The 23,192-nt window shown below is 36.6% G+C and overlaps 2 protein-coding genes across 10 annotated transcripts in view; one reads left to right on the top strand and one right to left on the bottom strand.

The window, feature by feature from the left end:
* Positions 1 to 23,192, bottom strand: part of LOC140676369 (uncharacterized) — a 42,445-nt gene that overhangs the window by 8,300 nt on the left and 10,953 nt on the right. For 2 of the 7 annotated variants that reach the window (XM_072911341.1, XM_072911344.1), the window contains exon 2: positions 22,091 to 22,200. In XM_072911341.1, the coding sequence (XP_072767442.1) occupies positions 22,091 to 22,200 (110 nt within the window). Of the gene's footprint in view, positions 1 to 947; positions 1,120 to 1,814; positions 2,424 to 2,711; positions 3,215 to 22,090; positions 22,213 to 23,192 lie in introns of those variants that run through there. The other 5 variants (XM_072911342.1, XM_072911339.1, XM_072911340.1 and 2 more) reach the window with 5 other exon arrangements.
* Positions 8,662 to 23,192, top strand: part of LOC140676373 (melatonin receptor type 1B) — a 176,225-nt gene continuing 161,694 nt past the window's right edge. Inside the window, exons 1-2 of one of the 3 annotated variants that reach the window (XM_072911364.1) lie at positions 8,662 to 8,818; positions 14,935 to 15,364. The gene's annotated coding sequence lies outside the window, so the exon portion shown is untranslated. Of the gene's footprint in view, positions 10,116 to 14,934; positions 15,365 to 23,192 lie in introns of all 3 variants that reach the window. The other 2 variants (XM_072911363.1, XM_072911366.1) reach the window with 2 other exon arrangements.

Genomic DNA, 23,192 nt, shown 5'->3' with positions numbered 1-23,192 from the left:
AATTGAGAGGATCAATGCAGAATGACCCTCGAGATCAGTTTAATAATGATACAGTACAGAGGAATGGTGTGTGTAGTGCACAATAACTAAGGCTTTTCAAGATAATTAAAACTAAAATAACTATAATTAAAAATAGAATGTCAAGAATTATAGATTAAAAATGTCTTTTACATTGCAATTATTATATTGTAATATATCATTTAAATCTTAAATTACAGATATAAATAGATGCATTATATTTTAAGATTCATTAAAAGCCATTTTCTAACATAACTTTGGTTTAAACCTCATCTTCGTTTTTGGGCCGGTTTTTTTAACATTCGATTAATTTTAACTTCGGTTTAAATTATATTTTCGTCTCTTTTTCAGAACTTATTCTCAAAAAGAGACGAAAACAGTTTAAATCGAGATTAAAGCCACTCAATGTTTTTATAAAACCGGTCTTAAACGTTTAAAATAATTAAGATTACTGTTTTTGCATACACAAAAAATTATTAAATAACACTTGTATTGTTTGTAAAATTATAATTCTTAACATTAATTTCAACAAATTTAACTCGTAATTATTTCAATTATTGTAATTACTGTAACTGTTATATGTAAATATTTAACATAATTTTTTTAAGTTTATTTATTAGAAAATATGATTGACAGAAATATGTATGATATTTATTGTGATTTGTTTGTGATATTTTAACTAATATTTATGTAAAAACAAACATAAGAAGAATGAATAAATTTAAAAATTTTCAAAAAACTCAATAATTCAGATTTTATATAAAATTTTCACAAATATATTAATTACTTATTTTTAGTAAAAAATATTAATAATTGAATATATAATGTAACACACAAATGTCATGCAATAGTATCCTGACACCAGTGCTCAAAGCAGTAATACTGGTGAGTTGCATATAGTATTACAGGAAATACCGAGTATAGATTACCTGATATAGTACTGCATAAGCTTTGCCAAAGAAGCCATACTTTTGTCTGCGTATATACATTTACACTTTTTCTTAAATTCTGAGACCCATGGAAATAATTCTATAACTGTTGATTTGGCATCGTCACTGTTTATTTTAGACCCTCCATTATTAAACATTGCGTTTTTGATATCTAAACATCAATCAAGATGTGCAAATTTTTTAGCATACGTATCTTTAGCCGCGTAAAACACAAAAATGGATAATGATAACAAACTTTCAGTAGAATTACGCAATATATATACATGTGTTGTTTGTGTGTCTGCATTTATTGTGTGTGTATGTATGTATATATATATATATACACACATATATATAAAAGCATCAAAAATAAAAAGTAATAAAATATCTTTTTTTTTGCGACTATATTACGAATTTTATGTTGCGTTGCATCTTGATTACGGCAATCTTTAATACGATTTTATTAGAAAAAATAGTTTTATTTAAAAAAAACTCATCTGACGGCATCGAAAACACCATTGTTGATCATTTAATCAAACAATATCACGTAAAATAATGTAATTTGTAGAAAATTTTGTTTGAATTTTTCTTTTGCCGCACCGATTAAAGAAAAGAAAACGTTCTCGCCGATACAACTGTTAGATTCTTCCACGATAAGTCAGGCACGTTTTAAAAACTATTCATTTTTCTTACAACCCTGACCATTCTTAACATCTGCCACAGCAGGTGCCGAGACCCATGCAGACTATAAATTGACCAAAAACCGGTTGTATATTTCTGTAACGTTCACACAGCTGAATACCACATTTTCCGAACGTTTCTCGATGTAGTTTTGAGGGAGGGCGAAATAGAACGAACGCAACGTACCCTAAACGCTCGGAGTCATTGAAGGTTTCTAAAACTTCTCAAACTCGTACAAATGTATGCTGCTTTTGAAATTTTTCAATCGAAATTACGTTAATCTTTTGATATTCCCACGTTACTTAAATGTTTTTTTAACGTCAACGAATCAAGAGCTGATGAAGCAATATCGTCGCCAAGGAATGCGGACACGCCAATAGTAAATCCCGAGGACGTATCGATTGTCTTGAAACGACGAGTCGAGCGAATTCGTGGAATACCTTCCGATGCGTTCGCGACACGTCTCTGTCGTAATTATGTCGAGATAAAAAAAAAAAAAGTCGAAAAAATTCTAACAGCGTATGGGCATCCGCATTCGTCATTCACGAATGAAACACGCGAATGTAACTCGGTCTTGAAAGTTCGTTCGAGAGGAACGAAAATGTGCCGGGTCGCGCGTTTCCTCGTGCTCTCGATGCACCACACAAACCACACTTTACATTTCGAGTCACGTCGTCGTCATCAGGCACTCGCACCGTTCATTGACTTGTATTTTCGTACACACATGAACCAAGGAGTTTAATCATGAACTCGTGAGTGGCCAAGAGGGGGAGGAGAGAGAGAGAGAAAGAGAGAAAGAGAGAGAAAGAGAAAAGAGAGAGAGAGAGAGAGAGAGAGAGAGAGAAAGAGAAGAGAGAGAGAGAGAGAGAGAGAGAGAGAGAGAGAGAGAGAGAGAGAGAGGAGGGGAGGAAAAGCCACGCGGCTAACGCGTTCTCGGGACGACGCGAGCGAAGGTTCGTCGTCGTCGTCGTCGAGGTCGTGATAGACCGATAGTCGAATGACGACAGATAAACGATGGTGAATCGATCGTGACAGGTTAAATTGCTAGATACGGAGTTTCTCGGCCATGCCTCGTAAACGCACCACGAATCCCGCTCCCGCCATCCCAGAGTCGCGCCATCGGTCGAGCTCGGGACAGCACGTTGCTCGAAGGGAATGATGTTGCACACCACGTACCTTGTACCGCACCGATCTTCTCGCCGTTCACGGCTGTCACCGCCGCCGCCGCCGCCACCTCCGGCGCGGCGCAGTTCATTTTGTATATATGTGCCGGGTACGTCCGCTATATCCTCGCGGAGGGCGGGAGAGGGTGGGGATTATATTACGTAAAAGCGTCCCTCCTGGTCGTGGTATACCTCATGTTAAGGGGGATCGAACTGAGACTATCGCGTCCACGTCTTTACGCATACTGTGCTCACGTCAACGGCCATATTGACACTGACGTTTGGCGCGGCTACCGCAAGAGAGCGTGCTCCGCGCCCCACCGTCGTCACCACCACCACCGCCACCACTACCACTACCACCACCACCAACTACTACCACCACCACTATCGAAGCACCACCTGACCGGCTCTTCGACTTTCTTCCTTTTTTTTTTTTTTTTATCTCTGTTTTTATTATTTTCTTTTTTATTATCTATTATTCGGCATTTGTCACTTTTATCTCGTTATGGATCTCTCTAGCTTCACTTTCTCTTTTGGCTTCTCATTCCCTTTGCTTGTCTCGGGATACGATTCTTACACAACGCGCGAGAGCATCGGTCACCACCGTACTGTCGCAAGGACGACGTGCACGATGTTGCTACGGCGCGGCAGTGGCTATCGATGTCGGGTGCATTCGAAACATCGAAACTTCGATACTCGTCGTTCTGTCTCTCTCTTTCTCTCTCTCTCTCCCTCTCTCTCTGGCTTGCGCGCGCGCGCGTACGTCTCATCCCTTGTCCCGTCATGGTCTGTCCCTCTTTCTCTCGTGAGGGGTTACTAGCGCCGTTGGCGCGGAGTTTCAGAAATGAATGGCTGATTCGTCGGCCGCCCAGGTAACCCGGCCAATGGAAGCGCGATGCACGCGCGGCGCGCAAATCACAAACCGAGGACACCGTTATCCCTTCCCCGCCGGCGGGCCCAATCAGATACGAGCAATTAAGTAATTGCGGCGCGCGCGGGGCACGCGCGCGGGCGCACGCTAGACTACCATCTAGCTAGGCGATGGGTACTCGAACTCAATACCTGCTCGCAATTTTCGAACGAATACCCGCTAGTCTCCTCTGAATAGGTATCGATACGCACTTCGGGAATATTAACATGGCCGCAAGACTCGCGAGAGAATTCAGAGCATCGGAGCGACTATCGATTCGAATGGAGTCAACAGACCATGTTTTGAAATCGCGCGCTCTCGCATAATCGGAGCGCGTGAGGGTAGCACACTTTTCCCACCACTGTACCTGTCGATTGCGCAATGATAATCCAAACAGGAATTTGGAAAAAATAGGGGACGCTGTATCTCAACAGACATTTTTTCGAAAGAAAAAAAATATATGACCTCGTTGATTTAAATCGAGCGATGGAATAATCTCATAATGTAAAAAACGTTAATATACTCTCGTGTCATTAAAATCACGTAATAACTGAAAGTTGAATCGATTTGAACATAGTAAAACCATAGAAGTTTTTTTACATATATAATCAAACTTATTATTATATATCAATTTTAATATATATGTAAAGTAGCTTGTGAAATTGTAGAAAAAAGTTTTTTTACCGTTGCAAAACTAATGTTGGATGATTAATTTGCAGAATGGCCAACATGAAAAATTCTAACTTAAATGTAATTATTGTATATAATAGAAATTTTTAAGTGTTAATTATTTTGCAAATTAATTAACAATTAAGTTTAAATCGCGTTGGTGAAAGCAGGAACGTGAAGAGTTAAATTTCACATTCAAATATCAACGTGTCTACTTGAATATCTCGCGCAAGAAAACATCTGTATCTTGAAGAATAGAACGGGCGTATACGTATGTATATATAGAGCATTTGAGAGCGATGCACGTGTAGAATATTCACGTTACATTTCGCGGGTCTCCTGCACCTTCGGATCGATCTGCCCCCGTATCTTCGCATAATCAGAACGAGGTAAGTGCACGCTATTTTTCCCGCCATTGCCCGACCGCATGAATGTGTCTCGTAAAAGATGTACGCGTGTCGAATATTTGCAATTCGCGCGCCACTGATGGCCTTGCTTGTTGCCGGTTTGTTGTCATTGTCGTTTTCCCCGTCGATTCGTTCGAACGAATATTAAAGCTACGACTGTGTCGACTTGCGAAGGAAAAAGAAATCGCGACAGCAATTTGTACTTGCGCGTAGCTCTTCGTTGGTGTCAATCGATATGTAAGTGTACGTATTCGTTTTAATTTCGAACTAAATAAATCTGCGAATGTGTAAGAATTGTTTGAACACAAAACGATTTTTTTATGCGATATTCGTATATAATAGATGTAGATTTACGTGTTTATTCGTTAATTTATTTCAAACATATTATTATACTATTCGAACATAATATTTTTTTCTAGTCGAAATTCTAGCATTGTATAATTTAAAAAACATCAAATATGATATAAGTAGATATTTCATGTAGATTATAAATTGCCACATTATATGCCGTAAAATTAAAAGTAGTTACACGAGTAGTTCGTATATATGGGATATTCTCATGCAATGTCGAATATAATTCTAGATAAGCTTATGCAATGATTCTTAAATATACGTTCCGATTGAATTTAAAATTATCAGCGGACTCACATCTCTTTTCAACACGACAAGTGATTACATTGGCCAAAGTAATTACAATATTGGCACATTAATTGGCAAAATTTCTTTCAAAACATGTTCCTTTTATTCAAAGGAATTTTTTAATAAATATTTAAAAATATCTAAATTTTTCACTTATACTTTGTTTTGAACCTAAAAATTTTGAAATGAATTAACTTGCATATAATTAACATATACATTAAAGTAAACTTTGTATTATTTTATAAAATATTATTTAAAAAAAGTTTTTTTTTTAAGGTTGGAAAGAAAGGTACTCTTATATAAATATTTTACGATACGTATATATATATTCTTTTGCTTATTTATTACTGAGATCGCATTCAACATAAACCTAAAATAGAAGTTACGGAAGATATATTTGGATACTGAATGAATGATGGCACGCACATGCGGGACTATCTCTCGATAAAGTCAATGCGTGAGTCTCATTTCCAAGTTCATATACGTACTTTGTATACACATCTTCCTCTTTATTATATTTTTTAAACATAAAGAATATCTGATTTGATCTCATCTGGATTTTAAATACGTTTTTTCTATATTTTATCACTATCAAACAAATTTCTCGAGTATATCCAAATGTCAAAGATCATGAAATGAGTATGGTTATATGCGGAATGTAAAATATTGAAAAATCAGAGAGAGAGAGAGAGAGTGAGAGAGAGAGAGAGAGAGAGAGAGAGAGAGAGAGAAAGAGAGAGAGAGAGAGAGAGAGAAGAGGGAAGAGAGATACACGAATCTGCTGATATAATACATATGGGGGAATCTTCGCATTCACACATTGAATACCGTGCATTTTTATATCCAAACATCTCGATATTGGAACTTTTATATCGTACAGCGGCTACGAGTGGCCGCTTTCCCTTTTTTTGCTTGCCTCTACCTCGCTGCAAGATAGACAGGATAATTGCAGTGCCGCATCTCGTACGTACCGCTTGTATAAAGAGCTTGTTTACTTGGCGGGCAATGGTGTACGGGAAAGGGGGAAGGAGAGGAAGGGAGCGGAGGAGGGCTAACGTTTCAGAGACGTGCACGTTGAAAATATCGTTCCAGAGCCATAAGCCGTCTGAGACTATCTGCTTTAGGTTGTCGTTCATATTAAGCGGAACGTTGAGCTTTTCATCTCGGATGCGGAGCAATTCAGAAAAGTCGGTCGACGGAACAATATAATTGCGTTATGTCAATAGGGTTCACGTAGCGTTCTTACTTCGCATGATAAGTAGGAATCATTAGTGACTTTAATTTCTTGAAAGAACGTACAAATATGTGTACAAAGTATCACATTTTTAATCCGTACATTCTGGATAATTACAGCGTAAAAATACTTTTTAAAATCAAGCAAACATAAAAACGTGTGCTCGACGTTGTTTTATAATTACGAGACGCAGAAATACCTTGATTTTAGTTATTTCCAGTATATTATTTAGCGCGAAATATCATCAGGTGAATTTTAATAGTTTAAGAAATTCAATAAAACACAATTATAACTTAATATAAATATGAAGTGACAAACAATCTCTCATCAAACGCTTATCCCTTTTGATGCAGTTTTTAATAATTATATCTAGACCCTTTGCATAATAGTATAATTAGAATAATTGGTCGATGTAATTTAGCCGAGCTTTCAAGCTTCTTCGTTTCATTAAAAAAAATTAACTCTCTTTATGATATAACTTTAAACCTACTTGCACGAAATAAAGTAGCCGGCGATCTTTCTAAAGATAATTACTGGAAGCAATTTACTCATAGTTTCAAGGTGCCTTGTAAATTAGCCACGACGAGAGTGTACCGGCGTCGCATGTGACGTGCACAGTACACGTAATTTCCTCGTCGATTATGTTTCAGCAACATAACAGCGCTTCTGTCAGGTTTCCTGCTCACGCGCGCACACGGTACGAAACCATGGCTTGGGCCAGTCGAGGAGAAGAGGGCCGCTGCGCCGGAAGTGCCGTGGAAAAGGGCCGGAAGTATCTCGCCGGCGGGAAGAGACCAAACCTATGACAGCGGTCAAAGGACCGTTTCCCTCTTCCTTCTCAACCTTCGCCCTTTCTCTCTCTCTCTCTTTCTCTCCCTCTTCAAGCTCGTTACTGGCGAACCATGTCGTGAAGTATAGCACCACAAAGCGAAGTACAACTCTCTCGACCACACGCGCTCCGCTTGACAAGCACGTCCGTAGCAGCTCGTGTGTCATCAAACATCAACGACATCGACAATCACGACGACATCGACGACGACAACGACGGTCAACAGCAGCGGACATCGACTCCCACGCCAAATTTCATTAATCTTTCAGAGTTCATAGGAAATGTGACGCATATCTTATGAATGGCGCGTAAAAGGAAAAGTCGGTTCGCTGGAAGCATGTGGAGAAAGAGAAACAAAATGCGAAACAATATTGAATGCTTTTCACTTATTTGGGGACACAAGTTGACAAATATAATTTTATTTTTGTTGAAAAAAGACAAGATGATCCTTGTGTCGACATGTGTCACTAAATGGCAAGCATTTATTGATACTGATTTCTGCCCCTTTCCAAAAATACAATGATTCTAAAGATATAAAGTACGAGTTCATGTGTGTGATTTAAGATTAAAAGAAAAGATATATATATCGCATTTGCATATATAAAGAGAGAAAGAGAAAAAAAAGCATTATTTATTAAGCGCTTTGAGACGAATTCCCTTAAGTGCAAAGAGTAAAATACAACAGATCTAAACAATTAGTATATATAAACATGTGTGACAATTCATATGATTAAAATGAGTATTTACGACGTGTGAAATCTGTCTCTCTTTCTTTTTCTCTCTCTCTTCCCCTTAAAAATATAAACTATAAAATTCAAACTATTAATATAGACCAATTATGGTACAATTAAGACAGAGAATATTAATATAAGATAAAATAAGATAATATAGAAGTAAAAATAAAATTAAAGTAAAACAATGTTAAAATTAATATACTAAAATATTCAAAATTAACATAAGAAATAAGAGAGAGAGAAAAAGAGAGAGAGAGAGAGAGAGAGTAAGAGTAAGAAAGATCGAAAGAGATGTTGAGGGGAGAAATAGAGAAGCAGAGAAAGACAGAGAAGTATCCTCGTCGAGATATCGCCGTCTCTCGTCGCGCCTGCGCTTTTCATCGAAAAGCTCGGCTCGTTCTCTCGGTCCTCGTCGGTCGTAGCCGTGATCCTCCGTTCCGCCGGTGTCGCCTACCTCGAGCTCAGTGAGCCGGTGTGTGAGCGCCGCGACGCCTAGAACAGCACTATCGTCGTCGAACGTTGTCATCGTCATCGTTGTCGTCACCTTCGTCCTCGTCGTCGTCATCGTCAGCGTCAGCGTTCCTGTCAGTGTGGATTTGGCGACGGTGCTTTCACGTTTTCCTTGATATCCACGTCCTCGTCGTCGTCATCGTCGTCGTTGTCGTTGTCGTTGTCGTCGTCGTCGTCGTTGTCGTTGTCGTTGTCGTTGTCGTCGTCATCGGCGTTGTCGTTGTCGTCGTCCTTTTCGATCGAGCGCCGTCTGTCTTCGTCGTCCTCGTCGCCGCTTGCGGTTATCGTCATCATCGTCGTTGTCATTATCGTCATCTCATTGCTCTCATTGATAAACCACAGTGGTGCTGGCGTTTTCTGAGACACGCGACTACTTCGGACGATTCTGTGCGCGAGTCGCAGTCGGCGCGGGAAGAGAGAGACAGACAAGTGCAGTATACCAGCTACCCCTCTCGTCATTTCCCCCTTACTTCGTCCATCTGTGTGTCTCTCTTGCAACTTCTCTCTTTCTCCTTTTATTCTCTCTCTCTCTCTCTCTCTCTCTTTCCATGCACGCTCTCGCCCTCTGTTGCATCCCTTGCTGCCGTTATCTCTCTCTCTTTCTCTTCCCCCCTCTTCTCTCTCTCTCTCTCTCTCTCTCTCTCTTTCTCTCTCTCTCTCTCTCTTGTTCTCACGATCAAGTTCGTTCTTCGCGTAACGAGTGCTAGGCTGACCACTGTATTGTCACCGTCTTTTCCTCGTCATTATCAGCTCACGTGCTACGCTACACGGCGCATCTCGAAGACAAAGCTCGATTTCACGTTCCGCGAGTTCTCTCGTCCGCTCCGATCTCTCTCTCTGCAGACGACGATCGCGTAACAGAAACAAGTAGAACGGGCAGGGAGAGCGCGAGGGATAGAGAAAAGGAGTAAGTCGGAGGGAGCGAGAAAGGGAGAGGGAGAGGGAAGGGAAGAGAAACACGACGCGACGCAGAAGAGGACGAAGGATGTGTAGACGCCGTAGCATCGTGCCCGCAGGACCTCCGAGGTGGACATTCGTGTAAGAAAATATACTCGCGTGACGGTCCTTAAACTCTACCTCGGCCATGCATTCTCGTGCATAGAGAGAAAACGGGAGATAGGAAGAGAGAGAAGTTGGGACGCTTGTTATACGGGCGGGGAGGGCGTTAGAGCGAGGGCGCGGGAAGAGAGTGAGTGAGTGACTGTGTGTGTGTATGTATATGTGTGTGGTGTGTGTGTGTGTGTGTGTGTGAGAGAGAGAGGGGGGAGAAAGAGAAGGAACGAACGGGAGAGACAGAGAGGGGTGGCTGAGAGAGAGACGTTCGACAGAGAAGATAGCGATACTCGAACGTGATGCTATGCACGACCGCGAGGGTTGTTCCGAACGACGACGGTAAACTGAATGATCATTTGATTCCTTTTGGATTGCGTGGTATACGTATAAAAAAACGCGCAGAGCCACGTACTGCGTGTCGCTGCGAGCGCGCCTTGCGGTTGCACGACGGCGATCAACGCGTCGGCGGATGACAGGAAACCCGTGAGGGATGTATGTACGTCAAGCCGATACGTTGTCCCAATACGTCGAATCTCGGCACGCACGCTCGCAAGAAATCATGTCGATGTCTGCATATAATCGTACTCTTACGTATCTGTCACATTTGGCTTGCACGCAATTGTTGGTGTATATTTGCTATATATATATTTGAGATGATCGATGTATGCACGTTGGTGGTGTTATTGTCGACGTCGATTTGTATTATAATGATCCATAATAATAATAATGCTCTGTGCTCGCGTCACTAGTTGGTTGTCGTAAATTAAAAAGGATCCAAGTATTATACATATATGTATTATATAAGTATCGACAATTTTAAATAATCTTGTACCTTTACGTAAAATATTTTGATAGAATCTTACGCGAGTTTTTTTTAGACATGGATGGAATAGTTAAACTGCGTCTTGTTAGATATTTTTTTAGATATTGATTTTGAAATTTAAATCTCTCCTTTTCTTTAATTTATAATATTCATTTAATGAGTTTCATTCGCGTTCGTTCCCAAATGTTGCCACATTTAATTCCAATAATAAGTTTTATGTATAATATAACATGAAGATTGCATTCGATGTAACATCGTGGGATGGAAATCAGATAGTTTTATTATTAAATATGCGATGTGAATATGGACTGATGATGTAACATCTGTCCTTGATGTACCTTTGTAATATAAATGCATGTGTCTATATGGATAGCTTTTATATGAAGAGAATCAAGTTTTATATATGAAAACTGAGAATTAGACTTATTTTCAAAGAAATAAAAATGTAACATTTTGTACTATATAAGAGCAATTTATAGCACGCTTTAATTTATTTAATAAACTAAAGAGAGAGAGAGGGGGAGAGAGAGAGAGAGAGAGAGAGAGAGAGAAAGAGAGAGAGAGAGAGAGAGAGAGAGAGAGAAAGGTGATGGAGACTATAATAAAATGTATAATAAATTTATAAATATGCTTTATATGAATCATTTCCACATTCGAATAATCAAGTAGAAATATGTGTCACACGAATTTGTAAATTAGACATTTCTTTATCTGTGTGTGTTCGCGAATAATAAATAATAAAGATTTTCGCTACCCTTAATATTATATTGTCCTTCGATTTCATCTCAAGAAATACACAGTACAAATTTGCTTCAACCATAACCTGTTGAATGTCACAAAAGTAATTTCTAATTATAATTTCAGGAAAAGATACATTTTTTTCTCAATAAAGATTTTCGGAGAATTGCATGTCGCGCGAATAATGAAATGCACAAACCGTAAAGTCAAATGAATGCGCATAAATTCAATGTGAAAAACGATTAAACGTTAAATAACAATATTAATTTCGTGTTAAATGTTTTTCTATTTGCTTCGCATATAAAAGTGCAAAAAAAAGTGTCACTTTTATTACGTTAATAAGTTTTTTATTAATGAAAATTTAACTTGCTATATTTTTGCTTTTTGTTTTTCTCAATCTTTTCCTGTCTTTCTCAATCTTTTTAGAATGCCCTGTCAAAAATAAGCATCAGCAATCTGTTTTTAACACAGTATATGTTAACATATACGTTAATACGGTATATGTGTATATAATGATACACACATGATTGTTGTTCATTCACCGAATGTTCTCTATCTAATACGTACAAATAAATGATAAAAATAAAATGCTTGATATGTTTTTTGTAACTCCTCCCAGAAAAAAACAAAATAATTTATGATAACTATTTATTTGTGCGTATTCAAAAATTAGAGTGATAAAAATGGTAAGTTTCAACACCATGCTATACATCAGTCTATTATTATCACTAAAAGAGATAATATTTCAGCTATCTATAAGTTCAGATATGTATTTCATTCGTGCTTTAAAAGCTTCTTATTGATTGAACCAAAAAGAATAACTGTTTGCATTAAAAGTTTATACTACAGTTTATGTATAGATTAGATTTTATAAACTTGATGTGGTAAATCATAAAGAGAGATAATTTACATAATAAGTGTTTTTCTTTTAATAGATGCACATTATATGGACAAAAATATATTATAGAATATTAATATGACAAAGTCGTGTTTACGAAATTTCAAAAGTTTTGTATTTAAGAGAAATGATGATGAATAGTCTCTCTCTTATGATTTTTAATTTTACATAGAGCGTTACATCAACAAAGAAATGCTAAATGCAAATTCGGAAATAAAAATAGTATAATAAAGACAAGAAGAATTGTAAAATTTGAAGACAGAAAAATAATGTGAAATACAATAATATAAACACATACAATGTTGTGTATAAAACTTTGTTGAAATTACTGACGAGAAATAAATCAGACTTAACAAAATGGCACCTGAACATGTAACGCGCTATGTAAACCAGATATAATCTCGTGGACCTATGACTCTTACGATTTATCAAGCGCGTTTTACACGACGTCGGATGAGGAAAGCTGATTATTTTCGGCGGCGGATTCAGATAGCTCTCGTTGCAAAACGGAACGCTTTTAATGGTCCTTACACCGTAAAATAGGAAGCTGATACTAGCGTATCAGCGTTATCGCGTAATATGAATTTATATGACGATGCCTTTCTATTACGACCGGCGATGGTAGCGGTGGCGACGCGGCAGTGGCGTAATATTACCAAGTCGGTACCCTCTTGTAATGTATAGCCGTATACGCGCGGCTCTCTCCCCTCTCGCTCCGCGGCCCATAAAGCGAATAATATAGCTCGCACGCAAAATGAAATATTTCAATTGCGGGACTCGCGTTAATTGCGCGCGCGAGCGCGTCGTTTCAATTATCCTAATGAATTACAGCGGACGCGAATTTCGACGCACGCGCGGATTCCATAGAGCGGATCTCCCGCGCTCGGTCTCCGATCGACCGATCCCGGATGGATATGGCATTCGAAAGGCGGGGGGGGGGGGGAGCGCGAAGGGGGAATATAATGAATATGTAAATATTCAACGGTGTGCACGGCACGTTGCTGCTTGTAAATAGCGGAATGCGTGTAACAGGTGGTGCGCTCTCTGTCTCTCGCTTGGTGTGTCGCGCTGCCTTTAACAATGACGTATGACAGACCGACCCATGCCGCCCATGCGGCCAGGCCGCGATGACGTAACACCGAACTCGGGTGGATATGGGCCTTCGGGCCTCGGCAACGACGACGTACACGATCGAGTTCCTCACAAGTTTCTTTATAGCCGGTGTTCACGAGCACCGAATGCCTACGTCCGTTCCTTTGTTCACTCGTATGCGATAAACACATACGTATCGTTGTATATAAGATATATATGTATACACACGCGTGTACACACGCGGAGCCTGTGGAGACTCCGAATGTGTACGACGCGGCAGTAAAAGTTAACGGCGCATTCCTACGATCGCGCACACCATCGCGCAATAAAAATTTTACGTGCCATAAATAATTACAACAAATACACAATATCGTTTCTTCTCGATTGTTCGTCCGAAGCCTGAATTTTCGGGGTCATCGTTCCAACCACTCGTTAGAACCTCGAACCTCCGACCGCTCGTTTTTACTTCTCTCATCCTTATAAAGAAACCTTTTTAGACCTCTAATATACGAGTTACGAAGCTCCATTTTACGAACGGCATATGAAATGCGCCAACTCGCGCTTTGCAGAACTTTTCTGCGCCGCTCGTGTATATATAAGGTTTCTTTTAAGGGAATTTATTAATGCAAACTAAAAGTTAAAAGCGTAATTAAAACAAGCACGATAGAGAGTGCAATGATTAAATATACAGGAGCGCATATAATTCATTTTAGTTGATTCATTAATTTATTGTTAGTAAAATTATAAAGTTTTGTTAACAATGTATAAACTCGTATTTTATTGTATATACCAACACATGTTTTAGGGAGAAGAGATTTACGTTATGTCGAGATTATAATCTTCGACGGATGAAGAGGAACGAGAAAAAGCAATATAAGGATATTAAAAACTAGTACACGATTCGAAAGTTACATATCGAGTAGCAGAGAGTGATACCCGGATGAAATGTCCTAGCAACAAAATTCATCAACATGGATCATTAATTCATTAAGACTGAAGCTTCTTTTTTTTTACTCATAATAAATTCATATTATTCAAACTATAAGTAGATTGAAGAAAAATGGATATTTGAGTACTCTGGATCTTTAGGGTCGCTTGAGGAGAAACTGGATCAGTTACGTCAAAAGTCAAATAAATTCAATACACTTCAAGATTCATAAATTTAAAAATTAATAATTAATTTATGAATTAAAGAGATTTGTCCTATAGAATTAAAATTTTTATTTTATTTTCAAGAAATTTTGTGCGTCATACAATTAAAAATCGTGATACAGTCACTATAAAAAAATAGTTCGATATATAATATTTATGATTTTGAGATTCAATTATATTCTATAGAGCAAATTTTTACTTTAACTCATAAATTAATTATTAATTTTATATTTTAAAAGGTTAAAAGTACTTTTGGGCAATGTGAAAATTTACAAACTTTAAAATGTATTAAATTTATTAATTTTGATGCAATTATTCCGTCCAGTTACTCTTTAATCATGAATCTGTATCGCGTTGACCTTCGACGACGATCGGCGACATATAATATGACGTGGCAATCAATATCTTTATTCCGGTTTCGACATGCATTGTGTGAATGACGCGATCTTTTCCAGGGCTCGCTTCACATCCCACAGGCTGCTGTCGATTGCGATGTAATCGTCCCTCGAACTCGCCCTCGACCTTTCCTGCATCATTGACGCATCGTGACTACATTGTCGTCCACGCTGCAAGATAAACGCACAATTTCTGGGGAAATACGTAATGCGTTCGACACGCTGAGACCACGAGATGAAATCGCGCAGTGTTATTATCCGAAAAATTCGAATCAATTCGCGTCGCGTCAGGTAAATTTCGATCGGTGGTGATGCGCGGCCAGATAATTATGATAACCGAACGTGTTTCTATCGCAATGTTGACGAAACAGTCAAGGAACGTGTACGAAACACACGTGTGATCCTGCATCGAGTTGACTAGCCACTCTTGGACCCCACGTGTGCAAGCACGAACACATCCTTCGAGGAGCAGATCATTCTCCAGTAACCGGTGAGTACCTACTACTCATACTATCAAGTACCCTTTGTCAATGGCGTTTGCGACTAAACGGGCCTATTGAAAGCTTCATTGTGAAAGCATGTCTAATAAAACAATCTTATAAAACAATTTTGTGTGTGTGTGTTGACTAATTGAAATAAATTTATTTAATTTTATTTACTAATCAATTATTATTTTATAAAATCTTTATAAAAACATTACATCTATCGAAATTTCGAGTAAATTTAATTTGTAAAGATTTGAGAATTTTATTTGTTCGCGCTTTATTCACGCGCTTGTCTTATATGTATTTGCTGTATTGGCCTGTTTTTTATTATTTAATATATTATCTTCTAAGGTTATGCAGACAATAGTAGTATTTTTCATGTGTTTTAATATATAATAAATTAATTAACTACTGAAAAGTTTTTGATAGAAAACGATGTAGAAGAGTACTCATCAAATTTTTTAAATAAATTTTTTGTAACATATATACACAAATACACGTACATAATTTTTACGAAATTCTAAGAAAAAATAGTTTTAAGGTGCAGTCGATATTATTTAACTTGTAATGAAACAAAATGTTTTAGAACTTATACCTTGAATTCCATCCAATTTTTGATAGAACAGATAGAAAATTGAAAATAAAATTTTTGTTTATTCACACTTTTGCCAAATTCTAACGAATTATTCAATATAAAATATATACTAAAAATTTAATAAAAATCTTGACTTCTTGTACGTTAAATAATGCATAAGTAATCAAAGTTCTAATATATGCTATCACGACTTTGACATATTCTCGTCCTGTATCGGTTGTTGTAAAAATAAGATTAAATCGAGTTGATATTTCGAGCTCTGGAATTTCTATATGTAATACCTATCTCACAGACTTTATTACAATAAAAATTTGTTCCCGTTTATATACCATCGGATTATTTACTCGTTCGTTTATCGAGGAGAAGCTTGCTTTCTCGTGAAATATCGAACGTTATTTTATCGGTTGAAGGGCCGAAGTTGCCGTGGCGATCGTTGATCGGAACGAATTGTTATACCATGGCAATTTTGATACGTCGCGGTTTCATGCCAGCATAATACCGAATGTAACGCACGTTAAGCGTAGCTGTACGTTCCGTATATCTTGACGGGGGCGCAATAAATGGAGGTACCGCAATGTTCTCTCAATGCAGGTGGAAGCCGTAATCGCTCTGGTGCGCACGCTATTACTCCTCAACGGCCGGTCGTTAATTGCGAGGCAATATTCATAGTAATTCTCGGTCCTCGGCAAGAATATGGCCTAATTGACTTGTAAGCCGGCGCGTTCGATCAGCGCCTGATTGCACACGAAATAACGAATAAATTTCTGTCTCTGAGAAGCGGATATTACCAGAGATGTTTACGACAACATCGGATTTTTGTCGTGCATCCAGAAAAGCACGTGGGAAATTTTTTGTACACATAGTATTTTGAATTTTTTGAATTTTATTTCACCATCATAAGAATAGTGCGTAAATGCGTAAAAATTTGTCAGAATTGTTATAAAATTATTAAATGAAAATATGCTTTTTCCTTACGAATGAATAAAATTCATAAATGCGGAAAGGTAATTTCTTATTAATTCTTGAAAAGCTATCTCGAATAATTGTTACCCGGCGAGACGATGAGGTATACTTTCCGACTACCATTTTGCTACTGATATTCAATTCCAGCGAAGACCGTGCGAGAAAGCATAATTAACGCCGCCGGATTGCAAATTCACTCTACTATAAATATTTGCATCTCGGAACTCCGCGCACAAAGCTTGCATACATTTGAATATATCTTCTTTCCGCGGAGATTCCGCGAGCGAAGCGCGCATATCGCCGATACGACTCTAACATCGAGAGCTCGAGGTTTATTTCAATCTCGGTAATTCGTGACGTTGATCTTCTTGGATCTACAAAATTAAAGCGAATTGACGAAGAGCGGTGGACCTGAAGAAACGGAATGAAAATTAAGCAATATATTTCTAATATTTTTAAATTTCGAAAACAGCATAAGCCATGAATCTCATTAAAACATGTGTACAGCGAATCACGAAAAATATAATATTAAAAAACAGGATAATTTATAATTTAAAAAAATAGATTTAGTTTTACTATACATTCTATCTTTTTTATTTAATTTTTTTCTAATTTTATATCCAGTAATATATGATTTCATTTAAGAAAATAAATGATTTCCTAAAAAATGTTGTAAATTCTGTACATACTAGTGAGTCATATACATAATTCTTTATTGCATATTTAAAAGAAATATTTCCAATCAGTGTCCTGTTTTTAGTAAACCAATTTATAATATATAATGATCAATCTTGTCAATTTATATAGATTTTTGAATTCTATTGCAATGTAACATTTGCCTCTTGGCATTTTCGAAATAAATGGTCTATTTAATTTTTGTAATTGTCGTAATTTTCCAATGGACCGTATCGTCATTCAATTATCGACGTAACGAATTTTCTCGCGAATCGACTTTAGCCCTTGGTACCGCAGCATAATTTCTGCAAATGATTTGACATTTAAATATCTTCTTTTATCTTGACAATAGCAGTATTGCGTATTGTAATTACAATTTCCGTCAGTTATATAAATACATATTTGTAGAATAATTTCAAATTATTTAAATCACAATCTCAAACGTAATCTTGAATGTTCATTAATCCTAAATTTTGTCATCGCAAAAACAGTTATCGATAAATGATATAAAATGAGCAGTGTTTTATTTATTTCAAATATTCATTGTAATTCTATTTGTAATTTCTCAAATTAAAACCGATATAATTTTGATTGATCAGATGAAAAGATCAGTGAAAAGATTAGATTAGGAAGTCTACTCAAATCTTGTAAAAAAATTCTCTTATTTTTCAGAAATTTTTATTCCAAGTAAAGAGAATATTTTCAAGATTTTGTAGCATTTTTGCATAAAATATAATAAATAAAACATGCATAAAATTTTCATTTCTTTATAATTAAAAATTACAAAGAATATGTACCTTATATTCAATATTATGTTAAGACATTGAATATATAAACAAAAAAAATATCTATACATATATTTGTTTATTTATAATATATTTTAAATGTATAAATCTTACAAATTGAATAAATAATTTCTGGTCTTAAATAAAAAAAAATTGCTCAAGACAAATTGTGATGCCAAATTTACGCTGTGTTTTATTTTAACTGTCGATGATTTTTTAAGCATTTCTTGCCAGATTTTAAGTACTTTAGAGTGTTGCAAGAGTTCTACAGAAAGCTCAGTTTGATTCTTTTCCAGGCCATCTTTTAATGGCTAGCAGTATTTGTTTAACCGATCAAAAATTCTGGAATTATTATAATAAAATAAAGTTGAGTTTCCACAAAGCAAGACGCTAGTTTCACACACCCAAATGGAATTGCGAAATATGCTATGCGCAACAAAAAAAATTAATTCCGCAAATAATACGTAATAAATTACCTCATACATAACAAATTATCTGATTGCTCCCACAAAGTCCGATGTTATCCTAAGTTTGCTCCTAATTCTTCATTGATGCATCTTCAAAAGCAGATTTTAATACGTATATTACATTTATTGATGCACGAAATCTATGTCGAACCCGTGCCATATCTTTCCGCTTACGTATCGACGCGCACGAATGATAACAAAGTCACCGCGTACCGAGCGTTATATACATACAAAAAATTCGGTGTACTTTCTAATGGATTAATGGATATATGTATATAATGAAACGAACGTTTGTTTTTTAATTCGGCATTCCTGACACTTGTCACGCACGATATTCACTTTCCGTCCTCCCGTAATCTGAATCACCGTTTCCAACGAATTTCGCGATTGTTGGACATATCACTTGATACTTACGGATATCTGTGACTCGAGCACTTCTCGAATGTATTATGTTTTGCGAAATAATATTGCAATTATTCAAATATTTTGATGAACAAACAAATACATAATCCTTAACAAACAAAATAAATACATAATTTATCTTTATAGTATGTATAGAAATGGTCATTAATGCTTTTGCATTTGAATTTATGCACATCTCGGAATATATATATTTTCCATACATGCATATACAAAATATATAAATATATCGATATGTACATAAATTAATTTGTAAAGGCATTAATGACGCCTTTTGTACATATATATATATATACAATTAATTTATTATAGATAAATAGAGATACGAACATCTCACCTTGGTACTTATATATTTCGCATCTTAGATGATTTAATTTGTTTAATTAATATTCTAATGATTTTTTTGTAGAACTATTGTAGAATTTTCAAGCGCTTAAAATCTGGTAAGAAATGTTTAAAAATTGTCAGCGTACAAAGTAAGCAGCGTAAACTTGGCGTCTCAATTTGTCCCAAGCCATTTTTTTATTTAACAGTCAGAACCATTTGTTTAATCTATAATAATTTATTTAATCTATATAAAGAGCTCTAGAACTATTAGAAATAAAATCACAACTGTAACCAATTAATGAGTTTTCAAGTCAAACGCCAGTTTCATACATACGACTGAATGTTTATAATAAGAAAGCAAAATTATCAAAAAGATAATTTTCGAAAAATTCCATGACACTTCCCTGATTTTTCCAGATACAAAAGAAATCCCTGAAAATTCCAGGTTTTTCATGTTTTTCCAGGGAAAAGACACCCTGCAGATGTAGATTCCACTGACAAATATGAGATAGGAAAACGAAATTCCGCTTTCTCGTAACGGGAACACAACAATTGGCATAACGTACATTTTTCCGTATCCGTAACATTCATAGGAGATTGAACTCGAAATAACAACGATCTCAATATTTGCGCTTTTATAGCACGCACGAATAAAACGATTCACAATGTGCAGAAAGGATATAGAGTCGTCGAATCGAAGCGAGGGGTTTCGAATAAACCCAAGCTCGGGATGAGCGAGCGGAGTCAATGAACTTCTCCTCGCGCGTTTACGTAACCCCGGCCGTGTGTAAACATATCGATCTCTCCGCGGAAGCATGAGCGTATTGTAGCTTTATTTCGTCGCAAAATTGCTGAGCGACCAAACTACTTGGACAGGGTCAAGTCGACGCTTATCCTTGGCCCTTTGTTGAACCAATTTTTCCTCCCATCGTACATCATTGGAAATGATCGCATATATATACAGGGTGTCCGGTAATTCGTAAAAATTCTTTCGTGTACAGATAGAGCCGATCAAACTGAGCAAAAAAGTTCTGTATCGTTGTGCGATTTTCGGAATAATTATTGAGAAATTAATTAAAAAATAGTGACCAATTCGTGTGAGTATTACGTGGTATTACTTATTGTAGTACGTGAAAAGGCAGTCCGCTGTCACGCGATTGCTAGTCGCACGCATAGTAACCGTGTAACAGTGGGCTGTCTCTTCTCGCTGTGTTTCTAGCGACCGCGTGACAGCGAGCTGTCTTTTCGTAGAGCACTAATATATTGACGCGAATTGGTCGGACACCTTGTATATATAAGCAAGTGAAGAAAGTGAAGAAAGGAGGTATCTATATTTGTACAAAATTTGGGCTGAGTAACCAATCGATTTTGATTAATTTACATATAATTTAGATATAAATTACGCTACAATAAATACGAAGGAACAAAGGTAAACTCTTTTCTAGAAATATATGTATCTCTTTTCTTCACTTTTTTCATTCTATATATATATAGTCTATCTTAACTCTTTCAATGGAATGTTTCGAATGCTAATTTCAATAATTTTTCCCAGATTTTTATTATCTCATTTTACTCGAGCAAAATTCAAGTCGATGCTCGTATTCGCAGTCTTTTATTCGAACTGCAAATTCATGCGCATTGTCGCGTTCCAACGTTCTGCGGTTTAATCGTGAACGCTTAACGGCATACGTCACAGTTGATTAAATATTCTCAAGCGATCGCGCGTAGCACGCAGAACGGAAATGTTTTTTTTTTTATCCGCGTGAGAGAGGAATTCTCTTTCACGGTCACGCGCGAAAAACACCGCGAAAGATGTGTTAAAATGTGAACATGTTTTTTATATATATCTGGTGTTTCTCGTTTTATCGCGCGAATTTCACGCCAGTTTCATCCTGCCTAATCTGTCAACGCATTGCTGTTTCATATTTCGGGAAGCGGAACATTTTTCAACAAGATCTATCTAAGTAATGTAATGAGCTTTTGAAACGTATATAGTGGGACAAAAATATACTATATTGGTTTTAATTAATTTAGATATAAGCATTATATGAAAGTATGAAAGAAACGGAGTTTTTTGTATAAATTATGAAGTCAAAGAATTCTAATAAATATATGAAATATATGAAGTTTTTTAGCTCTGACAAATTTATAAATAGACTTAGCAAATAAAAAAAAATTTAATTTTTATTATTTCTTCTATTTTTTATTTTACTTTTTATTTACTTTTGATCTATATATATATCCTATCTTAATTCTTTCAGTAAAATGTCTCACACACGAATACCAATAATTTTTCAAAAAGATATATTATCTCATTTCCTTATGTAAAACTCAAAACTTAGCCAAATATCTTCAACTTGTACTCTTGACACGTACAAGGAGTTTATTTCCAAGCCGTCTTAAATGCATATTTCAAAGAATGGAGCTTATACATTATAAAAATTTTCATAGCGAGCATCGGAAAAAGTTAACAATCGCAATGCTAGGAAAATTACTCACCGAATTCGAAATCCGTACCGCGTAGACTTTTCGGGAGCACGTGCCAACTTTACAGTTGTGCTGCGTTTCCGGATGCGTAGCCGACTCTGGATCCGTCTTTGTTGACACTGCTTCATAAAATAAACGAACTTGTCAGGAACCTCACGACAGCCTGGCTCTTTGAACATCGTTCACTAATGCCCATGTCATTTCGTCGTTATCGTGTTTATCTCATATCATACATTAGGATGGACAGGATGAATATTATTAACGTCCCGTTAATTTTATTAAATGATACGCGTGTTCTGCGTAAAATATATTTACCAAGAAATTTCGATCCTCTCATTGTTTGAATTAGACGCGAAATGTTTGAGATATTCGTTGCTGATTGTTGATTTCAATTGCCGAGACAAATCGCAATTATTATTAATGAAAGGAGCAACGAAAATATTTACATTCTAAAACGTGTCAATTTCGTTTGTTAAACATGGGACGAAATGTGAGACTACGATTAATTATTAGTTATTTCGCCAATTATAAGTATTAATCTATTATTTTCCGTGATTGGAAATTATTAACATGAGCTAATTAATCAATCGCTGGTAGTTGTCAACAAAACAGCAGATACAGAAATATTAAGAGAGAAACGCGCGTAATTCGACCGTGAATCATCGTCGTTTATTACTTTCACAATGTCGTTGCATCAGTGCGACTCGACGAGACGCGAAATCTCGTTAAATAGCCGTTGATTCCACAATTAAAGTTAACTCGGTTACGTGACAATCGCTTGTAATTTAATCAGCACACACACATAGTTACTCATTTCCATTATTTTACATAATATCAAGTGGCCATACCAAAGCTCTAATTAACGTAGTTATGTAATAGTACGATGCACGACTGCTCTACCGCAGTCTATGTAATCATAGCAGTAAAAAAATTGCACCACGTGTGTAGAGGAATTCACGATACATTGTCGCGAAAGCGGCTATAAATTCGCGAAATTCGTTGAAGCGAAAATTTATACCAAACGCTTGCGTCCCACAATACGCCTCTATGTATACAGGGTGTTCCACAATTTAAGCAAATTTAATTTTTGTAATACACTCTTCGACTTTTTCAT

Source organism: Anoplolepis gracilipes, chromosome 2, assembly GCF_047496725.1.
Source record: "Anoplolepis gracilipes chromosome 2, ASM4749672v1, whole genome shotgun sequence".
Taxonomy (NCBI): domain Eukaryota; kingdom Metazoa; phylum Arthropoda; class Insecta; order Hymenoptera; family Formicidae; genus Anoplolepis; species Anoplolepis gracilipes.
This window is presented reverse-complemented; position numbering and strand designations above follow the sequence as displayed.